The sequence below is a fragment of the Saccopteryx bilineata genome, chromosome 7 (genome assembly GCF_036850765.1).
Source record: "Saccopteryx bilineata isolate mSacBil1 chromosome 7, mSacBil1_pri_phased_curated, whole genome shotgun sequence".
Taxonomy (NCBI): domain Eukaryota; kingdom Metazoa; phylum Chordata; class Mammalia; order Chiroptera; family Emballonuridae; genus Saccopteryx; species Saccopteryx bilineata.
This window is the reverse complement of record NC_089496.1, coordinates 71,652,065-71,667,078: the sequence shown is the minus strand read 5'-3', so window position 1 is coordinate 71,667,078 and position 15,014 is coordinate 71,652,065. Positions and strand designations below refer to the sequence as shown.

The window sequence follows — 15,014 nt, the reverse complement described above, 5'->3', positions numbered from 1 at the left end:
ATAGACACATACCTTTGGACTGATAAGACTGGTTATCGGTCTGACCTTGGTTCTGTGCAAAATCCTGTGGGAGACAAGAAAAGTGTTTTTATACCAAAGCTACGAGCAGAGAATATTTCACTGAGGGCAGCTTTAAAAATGCTTCTGAATCCTCAAACAACTATTTTTTCACTAGTGCTTTGGAGCCTGAATATAAAAGCTGAAGAAATTAATGTTACTGTTACGTATTCCAGGTTCTCGTAAATTTAAGTCAAACAGTGATGACTCTTCCATTTTGCTCCACTATCACCAGGGCCAGGTTACTGCCTACTGTGCAAACTATAATTTTATTTTCTATCTAACAAACTAAACACTTGAGTCAAATTCACATTCTTAAAATACTGATTTTTAACATTTTTTAAGCATAACTCTAAAAGCTCTTAGGTATTCTGCAGCTAAATTTAAACATCTGGTTATTTTACTTTTCGGTGGAAGATGAAAAATGTAGAATATATAAAATTTCAGAAACTATCAGCTCTTACTTTTAATACCATTTTCTAGTGACTATTAATAATATAATACATGGGTACCTTGCAGAACCATTTTATAAACTAAATCCCAATGTATATTCATTCTCTTGAGCACACATTTATAGAAAAAAATACTTGGGTCCACAAATCTAACATTCTATCCCAAATAAGCATTCTAAGAAATGTGTGTAGCATTTACGTAATTTGTGTGTTAAAATGTTAAATATGTGTTACATTTACATTCCCTGATATTTGTGTGTTGAGTGTCATACAGCAGAGAGGATTTAGGACTAGTTTGAGATCAATACCAGTTGAAAACAAGTAATACATACAATCTTTACTACTTTAGATTCTGGTATCATTTGTATTTTTATAAATTGTTTCTCAAGCAGTTAAAAATGTAAGGTACTAAGCTGGTACAGATGCAGAATTTCCTCTTGGCTCAGCTATCCCTATCTTGGTCAAGGCCCCCTCTGCTCAGGCCATAGAAGCTGCACACCACCGCCCTGGCGGCCCCTTCCCCCTTTGCTGCCTTCCTTTCCTCCACAGGACTTAACACCATTGACAAGTTATTTGTTTGCTGTTTGACTCCCCCCACTTAAATGAAAGATCTATGAAGGCAGGGCTTTTTATCTGTTTATTCGTTGCTGTATCACCAGCGCATAGGGCCGTGTGCAGCGCACTGTAGCCACTCTTAAATTACCTGCTGAATGAAAGAAGGAACAATTGGAATTTAAGATCACAATCTTAAGATTCTCTAAAACCTATTTTCTGTTTAATTCAATCCTGAGTTTCTAAAATATGTGTAGAATCCTAAATGTCAATTTGATGCTTATAAGATTTTATTAAGATTTTGATTTAAATGTAAAAATACTTTATAAAGATTTGTGCCCAACCTGTAGTGCTGAATATCTTTGAAAACATTTTCATAAAATGTGATGCACGCTCAAACAAAACAACTAAGCTGAAAATAAAACATTTCTAAACATAATTGATCTGGCTGTGTGTTTCAGTTGGTCATCTTACAGAGGATGGTTTACAAAATGTAAAGCGCTAATTGTTTTTAAGGTGAAGAAAGTTTTTGGACTCTCACTGTCCCAACCAGCTGTGCACCATCACAGCCCAAACAAGGACCGGCACCAAGGCAGAGCTCAACTTTCTGTTTCATTATTATCGCTACTAATAATATGTATGTCAAGGAACAAAAACTCCTTGGTTTTATGGTGGAACATTTGAAAGAAAATGGAAGATTTTCAGGAAATAATGATCTACAATGACAGAGAAAAGAATCGCAAGGTTAGCTACTAGCAAATATTAAAGAATAGCCAACTTGATTTTTCTAATGCCAGTTGACTAAGTTAATGTAGATGTGGAAATATTGCTTTGCTTTGCTATGGCACTAATTCTGATTGCAGTCATATAGATTTTTTTTCTTTTAATTGAATTTAGTGAGAGTGTAAGGGAGGGAGGGAGGGAGAGGCAGAGAGAGAGAGAGAGAGAGAGAGAGACAGGAATATCGATCTAGTCCTGTATGTGCCCTGAGGATCGAACCGGCAACCTCTGCACTTCAGGACAATGCTCTAACCAACCGAGTTGTCCAGCCAGGGCATACAGAACTTAACTGGATCAGAAAAATAGAAGGCTATACTTAGAAGTTTTAGATTTTTCTGAAGGCAGTATAACAGGTTTTCATTATACACACATAGATGTGTGTGTGTATATATATGAATATTTAGACATTTACAAATAAACTGAAGTTTTAATTGATCTTTCTTCAGCAATCATTATCTATTCCTTAGAGCCAGACTCAATGTAAGATGAATGCAACCATTAAAGCCGCAAAGAAGTCTGGCAGTTTTTTAAAAACATTTCCTTAGCGTGAGCTTACCATTTCCTCAATTGGAAAAAATAGCCTTTTCTTGAAAGCTAACAGGTAGAAACTATACAACATTCAACCCGTTTCACTAATCCCGTTATTTTAGAAATTAATGTTCAAGCACAGATATGCGTGACATTTCTAAAAGGTAGTGTGGCCAGCAGGAATACACAGCTGGCTCACTTTTCCTTCTCCACAGCGCTCACTCGCACACGCAGCCAGAGAAGGCGGCGGAGCACAGAGGTACCTGGATGAACGTGGCCAGCAGAACAGAGCTCATCTCCTGCTCCAGGATGATCTTGTTCTGGTGGTTGTTGTAACACGCAGCGATAAGCGAGGGGAACAGCACTTTGACCAGCCGGGGGTCACTGAAGTACTGAAAGGGCAGCTGGCACAGCTTCTGCAGCACCGTGGGATGGCGGCCGGACTGGACGATGACCTGGGACAGAGGAGCAACCCAGGTTAACTGCCAACCACCCGGGCCAACCCCTGCCCTGTTTCCCTCACCAACTATCAGGAAGAACCATGGAGCACATGCTGAAAGAGTATGAGGGGAAAAAAAAAAGAATCCTGACTCCTTACCTGAGTTTAAGTGATATTTGAAAGGAGCATAATATACTGTAATCTCATTTCTTAAGGAAAAGATCCCAAAAGTTCTGCAGCCATTTAAAAGTTAATAGAATCTGTGATGAAGGGACAGCTGCCACAGAGAGAGGATGCCGGGATGTGGACCCTGGACGCAGGCAGCTGGAACAGCACGCCCAGCCCCGCTCTCCCCTAGGAGCAGAGCAGCCATTTTCCTTAAAACCTACAAACAGCTCCCTCACCAGAAACACACCCTCTCCTGCAGCCCTGCCCACTGCAGTCTCCCGACCTTGCTCACATAATACACTGAATGCAGAGAAATCTATTCTGCCGTATGCAGACAAGCCCTGGGAAGAAAAGAGGATTGTAAGGGGAACGAATAGTATGAGCACGGGTTCCAGAAGGGCCCTCCTCCGATCCATACTCCTTATCTGTGTTTCCATCAGTGCCATTGAATCTAAAAGGAGAATTGTTTAGATAAACGAGACCGTTGTCTTGAAGCAGTCTAGGTTTACAGCTGTGTACATTTTAAGAAGCGGGGCAATGCAATTAATGGGCTTGTAGGGAAGCACTCCTAATTTATTCCCTGGTCCTTCATGATAAACTAAGAAATGTCAAAAATCAGACCTGTTTCAAGTAACCTTGACTAGACAGTTCTAATATGAAAGGGCTGGGTGACCCAAAGCCCACTTCTTGGTATAGGAGGAAGTGCACAGAAAGTTAGGAACACTGTAAACTCTAAGGTCAGGACTGTAAATTGTACTTGGAAAAACACAATTTTACAGGTACACACCCAGACAGGACTGCATTAAAATTAAAACCAGAAGGAAAGACTGAAACAGCAGAGGCAGGAGAAACATAAATTACAGGGATTTACAAGTTTTCAAAGTACTTTTAACAATACTTTAAGAACACACGCTCAGATGATAATGCAGTTTGGTTTAAGAACAAAATCAACAAAGTAATAGTTCACATATTTTAGTTCAATAGCTAAAATGACATCAAAAACCTTTAGAGAATGTTGATAGGGACTTGTTAATACCTCCAAATCCAGGAGGAATTTTAAAGACTCACAGTGTGACAATTCAGCACATGGCTGTGCTGCTGTTTCTGATGTCGGCTGAGAAAAATATGTCCTACCATCTACTTTATTGATAAAACACGTACTTGAATCTTTATTTTAATTATTAGCTACAAGTTTTGTAGCACAGCCAAATGATCACTGCTTTAGAATTCATAATGATACCATTATTAGAAGCCCCCCCCCCCCTCACTTGGGCAAAAATTAAGAACAAGTTTTTTCTTTGGAACTTTGTTGTTAAAAAGATAATATTAGAAGATTCACTAATTGAAAGGCTATAACACGGGCCAGTTTGGCAGGCATGGGCACCATGTTAACTTAAAGGCAACCACTCCTGGTTCTTGGTAAACAAGCGCCTAACATGAATGCCCAGCGGGACCTTACTGCCCCTGGATTTGTGACCCTCACTGAGGTGATGCAGAGCCCCTTAGGAGCCTGTCAGTCTCCTCCAGCAACAGAACAGAGTTGCCTGTGGAAGAAGTGAGTTTACAGAGGTCACCAGCAGTGTAGTGGATGACCTGCCAGTGGCCACTACTTTTCAATCCCCAGGCTGTGAAGATACTAATGGAAGTAGGCAGTTTGGTTACCTTGGGGGTAAGGAGTTCTACCCACAGGACCACCTAGGACAGACCACCAGGGTACAGGTCAGGGGTCCAGGAGGGCTGGTGAGAGGCACAGCAGGACATCTTGTTGGCTCTGCCTTTGAACCACATTTCACACATTAAGGGGAGACAGGGTTAGGAGGTCCAAGAAGGGGCTAATCTGTATCACTGAGACTCAGACGAGACCACTGCTGGGTGATTCAGGTGGTTTGTGTCACAGAGGGTGGCAGCTTGATGGTATGAGCAAGCTGAACACCCCCTCAGGATTAGGCTGAGCACCCCCTCGGGGGCAAGGGAAGAAGGCTGGGAGGCCAACAGCCTGACCGGATGCTCAGGGCTCTGAGCATGAGGAGAGAGCTGATGGAAGGGTTTTTGACAGACTGGGGGGTGAGGGCAGGGCTCAGTTTTATTTTATCCAGTCACTCACTCCCAGGCCATAAGGTGGTCAAATGTCACCTTACATTGCTGAGGCGTTCCAAAGGCAGGAGAAAGTCAACAGAGAGTCATCATGGGGCATGAAAGTCTTGCTGAATGAAAGGAATGTACACAATTCAGGGAAAGCTCAGATTTATAAGATGGTGTTTTCTTTCCATCTGTTTTCCTGATGGAGCTGTAACTAAATAACTGCTGGTCTGTCACCTTTGTTTATAAAGGTGGGCACCACCCTGAGCCTGGCCAGGCCACCTGCCCCTCCCTCAGTGCACATAGGCCAGCACCAACCTAAAGGGGATTCCCCAGAGCACTGCACCATGGCCAGGAGGGGCCCAGACAGCAGAGACAGCAGGAGGAGGGATGGAATGGCCTATTACACTGAGACACCGCCTCTCAAATATGATGATGTTCACTTTCAGCTAGTCATGTGACCCTGACAAACAGCCCAACTGCTCTGGGGTTGATGGTGGAGAATTCCTTAAAAATTAAACCTTTCATTAACATATGTACACACATCTGCCCATCTAGGACCATGCTCGCAACCAAACTATTTTTAGCGCCTGAGGCCAATGCTCTGCCCATTTGGGGCTATGCTTGCAACCAAGCTATTTTTAGCACCTGAGGTGGAGGCTCCACCAAGCCATCCTCAGCACTTGGGGATGATGCGCTTGAACCAACTGAACCATGACTGCAGAAGAGGAAGAGAAAGAGAGAGAGAAGGAGGAGAGAAAGGGTGTGGAGAAGCAGATGGTCACTTCTTCTGTGTGCCCTGACCGAGAATTGAACCCGGGATTACCACATGCTAGGCTGACATTCTACCACTGGGCCAACTAGCCAGCGCCATTTTTGGATCCATTCTCTCTCTCTCTTTTTTTTTTACAGGGACAGAGAGAGAGTCAGAGAGAGGGATAGATAGGGACAGACAGACAGGAATGCAGAGAGATGAGAAGCATCAATCATCAGTTTTTCGTTGCAACACCTTAGTTGTTCATTGATTGCTTTTTCATATGTGCCTTGACTGGGGGCCTTCAGCAGACCGAGTAACTCCTTGCTGGAGCCAGCGACCTTGGGTCCAAGCTGGTCAGCTTTTTGCTCAAGCCAGATGAGCCCACGCTCAAGCTGGCAACCTCGGGGTCTCGAACCTGGGTCCTTCCGCATCCCAGTCCGACGCTCTATCCACTGCGCCACCGCCTGGTCAGGCATGGGTCCATTCTTGATCATTCTCTGGAGAGACCAATGGGCATGATCTACAGTTACTGAAGAAGGAGACCGTTTACCAGATGCCCTGGTCTTCACCATTTTTTTTCTTTAGTATCATAGGGGTTATGAAAAGGGGGGGAGGGAAAGAGAGACCATTGCTCCCTCTTCTTTTTGGAACTATCAAAAGTTCTGGCGAGAAGGGGCATTAGAAAAAGGAAAGTTGTATGCTGGCAATGTGTGCCATAGCTTGGTGGAAAAAGGAACCAGGCAAACAAGAATGCTGGTGTTAGAAAGGAATCTGGTTTAAAAAAAAGAATGTGGAGTAGACAAGTAGACATGCCAATTCTTTCATCTTCTGAGCCCTGGCCACCCACTGGCCTCTGGCTCCAATCTTTGTGCTTTCCACCAGGGAAGGATAACCTGCATACACCGACAGATACCAGGAGAGAGCTCTCAGTGAATTTAGTAGTTATTGACACAAAGGGGTCATGCTTTCACTCTCAGGGAGACAAGCTATGAATACAAATAAACAGTAATCAAGGGAGCCTGAGTCATCAGAGGGGGAATGGTAAGGTACTAGGAGACCCCATGGGAGGGAGAGGTTACTCCTCACTTAGGGGAATGAGGACCTTCAGGGCTGGAGCAGACGTGGGCACCTGGAAACTGTAGGTGGAGGAATTTTAGGAGGAGAGAAGAAGCTCCCAGATTCACTGTCAGCCTGTCTGTCAGCTCAGGCTGCCATAGCAAAGTATCGCAGGCAGGCTGGGTGGCTTCAGCAACAGAAATTTATTTCTCACAGTTCTGGAACCTGGAAGCCTAAGATCAAGGTGCCAGTATATTCAGTTCCAACACCTCACCGTAACCTCACATGGCCTTTCCTTGGTGAGTGTGTGTGGAAAGACGTATCTATTTCTCTTCTTATAAGGCCACTGATCCTAACACATTAGGACCCCACCCACCCTTATGACCTCATTATGACCTAATTACCTCCTAACACCCTGTCTCCTAGTAAAGTCATATTGGGGGTTAAATGTTCAACATATGAATGGGGGGGGGGGAGAGAGAAACAATTCAGTCCATGGTGCACCTGTGATTCCTCATCATCCTAGCCAGAATGATGTCTCATTAGAAAGGCTGCCCTTGCTAACCAGGTGTATTTCAGATCTGACTCGGTCAACTGTCTCTTAGTGGCCATAGCCACAAATCTGCAGGCTCAAGGGTACTGGTAGCCCGGCTCTGGTCAGTTAACCAATTTAAGCTTCAGAGTCCTTTCTATTAATTTTTTTTTTTTTGAGAAAGAGGAAACATCAATTTGTTGTTCCACTTATTTATGCATTCACTGGTTGATTCTTGTATGTACCCTAACCAGGGATCACACCTGTAACTTTGGGGTTCGGGATGACACTAACCAACTGAGTGACTCAGCCAGAGCTTCAGGGTCCTTTCTATAAAGTAGGGGTACATGGCAGTCTTCAGGGCTTAGTTGAGGTTCAAATGAGACCAGGTCTGTGATGACAATGTAAAAACCAATATAGTGATGAGCTCTGCTGCTCTGAGTCCTCTTCTGTGGCATCTGGCTTCCACACGCTTGCAGGACCAGAAACCTGCTCCCAGTGTGAAGCCAAGCCAGTGTTTCCCATCCTCCCACCCCCAGGAACCTGGCAGCACAGGCCCTCCTCTCTGGCTGGGACTCCGCAGCAAGCTCCATGCCCCTGGGCAGCCACTGCTTGGCCACTCCCTGGCCCTGCCTGCACAGGACAGAGCTCTGCAAACAGGGCTGGGGTGCCAGCCAGGATCCTGTGGTGGTAGTGGGGTAGGAAGTGCATTCTGACAGTTCTGAAAAGAAAATCCCAGTATGAGCACGATCCAAGACACACAGGTAAGAGGCTTAGCTGACTTCGTGTGTTTTGAGGCTGTGCTAGATGAGTCCAGCTGAAAACAGAGCAGGAAGGGCCAGAGCTCACAGGCGGGCGCTGCAGGCTCCTGACTGAGACCCCAGACAAGCTTCTCTCCAAGCACTTCAGGAAATCCTCAAGCCCAGGAAGTCTTCCCAGGTAGCACAGCCGGAGACAGCTCTCCTTTCAGCCCAGAGATGGGGCAGCAGGGATGACATATCCCTGGTCTCAAATGGGCAGGGGCTGTGGCTTCACTCTTGTGTCCTGTGTCGCTCTGCTGGAGGGCGGGGCTCTTCCGTGTTACTGGGGGAATCAAACCACATCTCTTCTCACGAGCTACAGATGCCACTTTCTGACTCAGAGACCTCACTGGTCTCCATACCATGTTGCCCTAGGTCTGCACAGCTAGTCCGGTGTTACAGGCTGTTTGTCACCCCAGATCCATTGGTTGAGCCCTAACCCCAATGTGATGGCAACAGGAATCATCATGGCTGGGACTAGTCCCTTATAAAGGGACGCCGGGGAGCTCCTTAGGCCTCTTTCTGCCATGTGAGGACAGGAAGGTGGCCGTCTGCACCTGGAAGAGTGCTATCCCTGGAGCCTGACCAGACGGGCATCCTCCTGATCTTAGACTTGCAGCCTCCAGGCAGGAGAAGCGAATCTGCGTTGTTAAGCCGCCAGTCTGTGGCACTTCATTTCTGCAGCCTGAATGGCCTGAGACATCCCTAAAGAAAGGATTCTGTGATCAGTTATCTCCTACCCTAGAAGGAAGCTGGACTGGGAATCCTCAGGGTCCTGGGCACAAAGTCAGGGCTCCCTGGCCTGGTTTTAAGGAGAATTCTAGAAAAGGCCCACCCCTTCTGTGGGTGCTGGTTGACACTGGTCTCGCTTGGTGTGAAGGGATCCAGTCTTCTAGGACCCTGCACTGTCAGGACCTCCACAACACCCAGCACAGCAGAGCCTGTAACAGGCAGAGATGGCATTCACAGACCGTGTACACAGGCCCCTCACCTACATTGCCACACTCTGAGGTGGGCGGACAGGGATGACCATACATTTTTGTAAGAAAAAAATCTAATGCTCAGAAACTTCAAAGACTTGTCCCAGGTCCCCCAGGCCATCCCGGGACTCTTAGTGCTGGCTTTTCACTCACCCCTCAGGCCCATCCAGGACTATCAAGACATACAGGGCGCCCCTCCCTGGGCAGAGGGGCTCTCTGTCGCCACGCCTGAGCTCATTCCCGTGCCTGATCACCAGCCAGCTTCTCACACAACCTTGCCAGTCCAGATGAAGATGAGGATGACACACTGCCACTCCAAACAGACGCAACCAACCGACATACACAGATTAAACCAACACAAAAGGCCTTTCTTCAAAAACCTATACTCTGCTTGGCTAGGTATCAAATAACCAGTTTTTGGCTATGTGCCGGGCTGTGCCAAGGGTTTGTCTCAAATTATCAGACATAAGAACTTGAACAAGAGAAACAGTGGGTGGTGGGACTGGACGCTCAGGAGTGAGCTGTTGGAACACCCGTCCTGCGATAATGCTAATAATCCTCGGTATGACCTGAGTACTCTTCCCCAACGGTTTAATTTAAAGAAAAAAAGAAAAGTGGAGGTAAAGTGCTGAGTAGTCAGGTCTGGTCTAGAAATGCAATAAGCCTGGGGAGAGTGTACAGATCATCCATCTGAAAATGACAATGCAGCACTCACTTCCTGGGTTCCAAGGAGAGCATACATGTGGAGACTCTATCATGTTACACAAACGGAAACCAGCCAACTCTCTCACCCAGAGGGTGCCTTCCCTCCAATTGTGATGGCCTGGAGTGTAGCCAGGAGCCAGGAAGTGAGCAAGCAGACAAATCCTCCATTCATCAGATGTTTACTGAGCATCTACTCCGGCCAAGTGTGGTAGGAGATGGGGTGGTGACAAGCCAGAGCCACTCCTGCCCTCACAGAGGACCCAGTCTTGCCACAAAATCCATGTCTAACCCTCACAGGGACGTTCTGTAAGCTCCAGCTCTGTCTACCAATTCATGTTGCAAAAGCCAATGTAATAATAAAAGTCCCAGTTTTCAACAGTCTCAAAGCTGTTAGCTCCATGAGAAGGAGGCTATGTCCCTTTAATTTACTCCTGTACCCCTACTAACTGGCATAGTGCCTAGCACAGTTTGTGACAAATAACAGGTATTCAGTAACTGTCTAGGGAAGTAATGAGTGAGGACTGAGCTCAGGTTCCCAAACCTACTGTCCCCCCAGGGCCTCCGATGACACTATCTTTGCATTTGCAAGAGGAGCTAGCTGGCTAGGTACCTCGGCCAGCACCCTATCGAATCCCAGTCTCCTGGCACTGTGGTCCAGAGAGTAGGGGCAGCGTGGGGCAGGGCAGCTTCTCCTGGGAAGCCCTGTAAGCTGGTCTGTGAAACCTAAGGTCAAATAGCTCTGTCGGTCACTGTGGTAGGGTGGGTGAACTGAGACAGAATGGATACAGACAGTTAAATCTCACCAAGGCAAAAGTCCTTATGCCTAAGAATTCTTGTTTTGTTTTGTTTCCCCTTTTCTTGTCAGAGACAAGATGTCCTCAACAGAGGGGCAAAAATAGGTGTCTAGACATCTAAATTCATGAAAAGAGACAGCCAAGAGAGTCCGTAAATCATTGGAACAAAGCATATTTTCGTAGCAGAGCAGAAACAAAGTAGTTGTTGCATTCCTCCCACAGAACAGGTCCTGCTACAAAGCTGCAGTGAAGTGGCCGCGGCCGGTGCACAGCACTCCTGACAAGTCCCGTCACACCTGAAGCCCAGGCCCGGAGGCCAGTGACCTCTATGAATCATGCCCCAAACAATACACCCTGTTTTTCTAATCTGATGCCTCGGGGGCAAAGCAGAGAGCCTGCAGGAATGGCTTTATTTATATATCATGGGAGAAAAAAAAAGTCTATTCATTTACATAATCCGATTCAGAGCAGAGAAACACAAAGATTCCTTGGCTAGCACTGCAGACAAATTCCTCTGCTTTTCCAGGCTGAATCCAGGGCAGAGACCTTGTCAAACTGTGCAGGAGGTAGCCTCCTCCTGGTGGCAGCAGCAGAGACACATGGGGGGTGGGGGGGAGAACAGCCAGGGACAAGACCAGAGGCTGAAGCCAGAAGCTGGGGGCTAGGCCTCTCTCCGACTTTGGAGACCATGAAAGCCTTGGGAAACGGGGGGTGAGTGGCTGTACCACGTGTCCATCCAGGGAAACTGGGTGAGAAGACAGGGCATGCTGTTTTCTGCTTCCTTTGGGAAACAGGCTGTGAGCTAGGGACCAGCACAGGGATGCAAAGGACGCTTCCGGGCAGGCTCCTCCTCCAACACCCTTCTGCTCCTGCAGGAGGCTCATGCTTCAGAACCAGGGCCCTTCTCACAGCCCTGGGCTGAACTGGGATGTCCTGAGGTCCATGTTCCTATTCTCCTCACAGTGCAGGGGACTCTGAGACATAGCACCCTCCTGTCAGCAATGTGCTGGGTAATGCTCAAGATCACCCAGAGGATAAGTCCCCAAGTTCTTTGGCCCTGATGTCCTGGGCCCAGCCTGCATCTTCACTCAGCTCTACGTCTTAAGCACCCGTCAAAAGGAACAGCTCCAGTTCCTGGACCAGCCAGGCTATTTTACTTCCAGAGCCTTCGCTCACGGCCTTTCCTGGGCCTAGCATATCCTTCCTACTTGCTGCTGGTAAGTGTCTAGCCCACTTTCAGTACTGGCTCCAGCAGGACCTCCACTGTGAATACGTCCAAGGGCACCCTCTGGCACACACAGGTCATTTATTGCCTGTCCCTCCCTCCCAGCCCAGAATGTGAGCAGCGTGAGGCGGGGATTTTGTTTAGTTTCCGTGCATCCCAGCGTCTAGAACAGTGGCAGGACCAGTGCAGCCATGTTAAAGGGCTCCTGAAGGAGCAGATGAGTCAGCACGGCCAGCCCAGGCAGGGGTTCCACAAGGACGAGGCCTGGGTTGTATTAGTTTCTGCACCTCCTGGCACATGGTTTACCATGGGATGAGCGTTTTGTTAAAGTTGATAAATGAGAGAAAGATGAGTGGTGAATGTATATATGGACACAAAGCTCACGACAGTGACATTTTCCCAAGAGTAAGTGACCTCCAGCATTCTGTTCACTGAGAAGAGGTACTTTTTATTTATTTATCTATTTTGTGTGACAGAGACACAAAGAGTCAGAGAGAGGGACAGATAGGGATAGACCGGAAGGGAAAGAGATAAGAAGCATCAATTCTTCGTTGCAGCTCCTTAGTTGTTCACTGATTGCTTTCTCATATGTGCCCTAACTGGGGGGCTACAGCAGACTGAATGACCCCTTGCTCAAGCCAGTGACCTTGGGCTTAAGCTGGTGAGTTTTTCTCAAACCAGATGAGCTTGCACTCAAGCTGGCTACCTCAGGGTCTCGAACCTGGATCCTCCCCATCCCAGTCCTATATCTATCCACTGTGCCACCGCCTGGTCAGGGAAGAGAAGAGTTACCTTTTAAAGTGAAGCATGTTCTAGATTCCCTTCGACACATCTTGCAGTACAAGGAGGCTAAGCTAGATTATCTCAAATTCTTGCCTATCCCTAAAATCAGATCTATAATTTGTCAGGACTAAACCCCAAAGTACAATTTCATTGCAATTTATGTTTGAAAAAGCTTAAAGAGCACAGACCTTGGAATGATACTGACTCACCATATGACTGTAAATTTGAGGGACTACTTTATTTTGGGTTTTCTGTTTATTTGCATTTTCTGTGTCCCCTCCACCACAGGGTGGAAGGTAGGGAGAAGGAAGAAGGCTGGTTACAGAAAACCCTAGATTATGTGCCAAGAAATATATAACCCTGTGCTATCAGCCATGAGCACCTTATGCTGCCTATACCTATTTAGATATTACATTTAAATATGGTTAAAAAAAAGCTTAGACTATTTTTTCTTAAGAAAGAATTAAAAAAGTCATCATACAAACTATGCCACTCCCAAATTCTTCACTAGTAGTTATTCTGATTTTCTAATCCAGGTTAAGAAATGAAAACTTAGCCTGATCAGGCGGTGGCGCAGTGGACAGAGCGTTGGACTGGGATGCGGAGGACCCAGGTTTGAAACCCCGAGGTCATCAGCTTGAGCGTGGGCTCATCTGGTTTGAGCTAAGCTCACCAGCTTGGACCCAAGGTCACTGGCTCGAGCAAGGGGTCACTCAGTCTGCTGAAGGCCCATGGTCAAGGCACATATGAGAAAGCACTCAATGAACAACTAAGGTGTTGCAACAAAAAACTGATGATTGATGCTTCTCATCTCTCTGCGTTCCTGTCTGTCTGTCCCTATCTATCCCTCTCTCTGACTCTCTGTCTCTGTAAAAAACAAAACAAAAAAAACCTTACACACACACACACACACACACATGATACTGGAAAAATTATGACCATTACAGACTAACAGGGTATGTGTGAGGGATAGGGAGGTGGGTAGGTAGAAGAACATTATTATTATTATTATTATTAAATGAGAGGTGGGGAGGCAGAGACAGACTCCTGCATGCACCCTACCGGAATCTACCCTACAAACCCCTACCAGGTGATACTCTGCCCGTCTGGGCTGCTGCTCTGTTGCTCGGCAACTGAGCTATTTTAGTGCCTGAGTCAAGGCCATGGAGCCATCCTCAGCACCCGAGGCCAACTTTGTTCGAACATTCGAGCCATGGCTGTGGAAGGGGAAGAAGAGAGAGAGAGAAAGAAATATAGGGAGCAGGGGGGAGTTAAAGGGAGGGAGAAGCAGATAGGTGCTTCTCCTGTATGCGTTGACCAGGAATTGAACCTGGGACTTACACATGCTGGGCCGACGCTCTACCACTGAGCCAACTGACCAGGGTAAGAACATTATTTAATAATGCTTTAACATGCAAGTATTCTAAGTGGGGTTTGGACCCTTCCTGTGAGGAGTACTGAGGTCCGACCTTCCTTCCATGAAGCCTCTGGTGGCGTGAGAGCAGCAGGGTTAAGACATGCAGCACCAAAGGGACTTTCTGGTCACCTCCTAACAGCAGACAGGGAACGTGGATACATTCCATGGAGCACTTACAGGCTCTCCAGCACTAGTCTATGACAATTTTATTTAATCTTAAAAATATAATAGTAGTCAAATCTCTTTGTAGTTCAGTTTACTGCTTTCTCAAGTGAAATAAATGGTCTCTCAGATTTCTTCAGCTTTCATCTCTCAGCTCTAAGTACAGTAGGATAAGGTTCCAATTAAGGCCCATTAAATGTTCCCAGTGATTCATGTCAGGAGTTTCCCAGTGTCTTTCCCTAACACAATCTCAGAGCACCTCTGGTCTCTGTGGTGTGTTTTCAGTTTAGCAGTTGCCCGTACAAAGAGAATTACTTGGGTGTGAGGTTTCCCTTCCTTCTACTTCTGCAGCCCATGGTGGTGAGTGGAGACCTCTCCCCCGCACCCCGCCCTTCACTGCTTTCTCGACAGGCATCTGGTGATCAGCGGTCAGTGTGTCCTGCTCAACGAGGTGTGGCCCTGGGAAGGGCAGCTGGCAGCTGGGCCAGAGCAGCATGCTGAGTGGCAGCCCAGGGATCCTGCCAGGAAGACTCCTTGGTGCTTCCACATCTTTTGGGTCCACCGAGGACCCTGCTTGCAGGTGATACACAGAGCTCTCCAGAGTCTCCACTGATTCTCTCCAGTCTCAACGGATGGGGAAGATGGGGAAACACTGACAGCCGAGATGCCTATCTAGGGTGACAGCAAATGTCAGAGCTGAATGGTGGACACTTCATGCCTTTTCCCACTAAGAGCAGGGAACGTGGAG

General features: G+C 46.8%; 1 protein-coding gene across 5 annotated transcripts in view; it reads right to left on the bottom strand.

Moving 5' to 3' along the window:
• The window catches only part of SCAPER (S-phase cyclin A associated protein in the ER), a 312,812-nt gene that overhangs the window by 2,358 nt on the left and 295,440 nt on the right, over window positions 1–15,014 (bottom strand). For all 5 annotated transcript variants that reach the window (XM_066239323.1, XM_066239324.1, XM_066239322.1 and 2 more), the window contains 2 exons: window positions 2,633–2,824; window positions 13–64 (listed from right to left, as the gene is read on the bottom strand). In XM_066239323.1, the coding sequence (XP_066095420.1) occupies window positions 13–64; window positions 2,633–2,824 (244 nt within the window). The remainder of the gene's footprint in view (window positions 1–12; window positions 65–2,632; window positions 2,825–15,014) is intronic.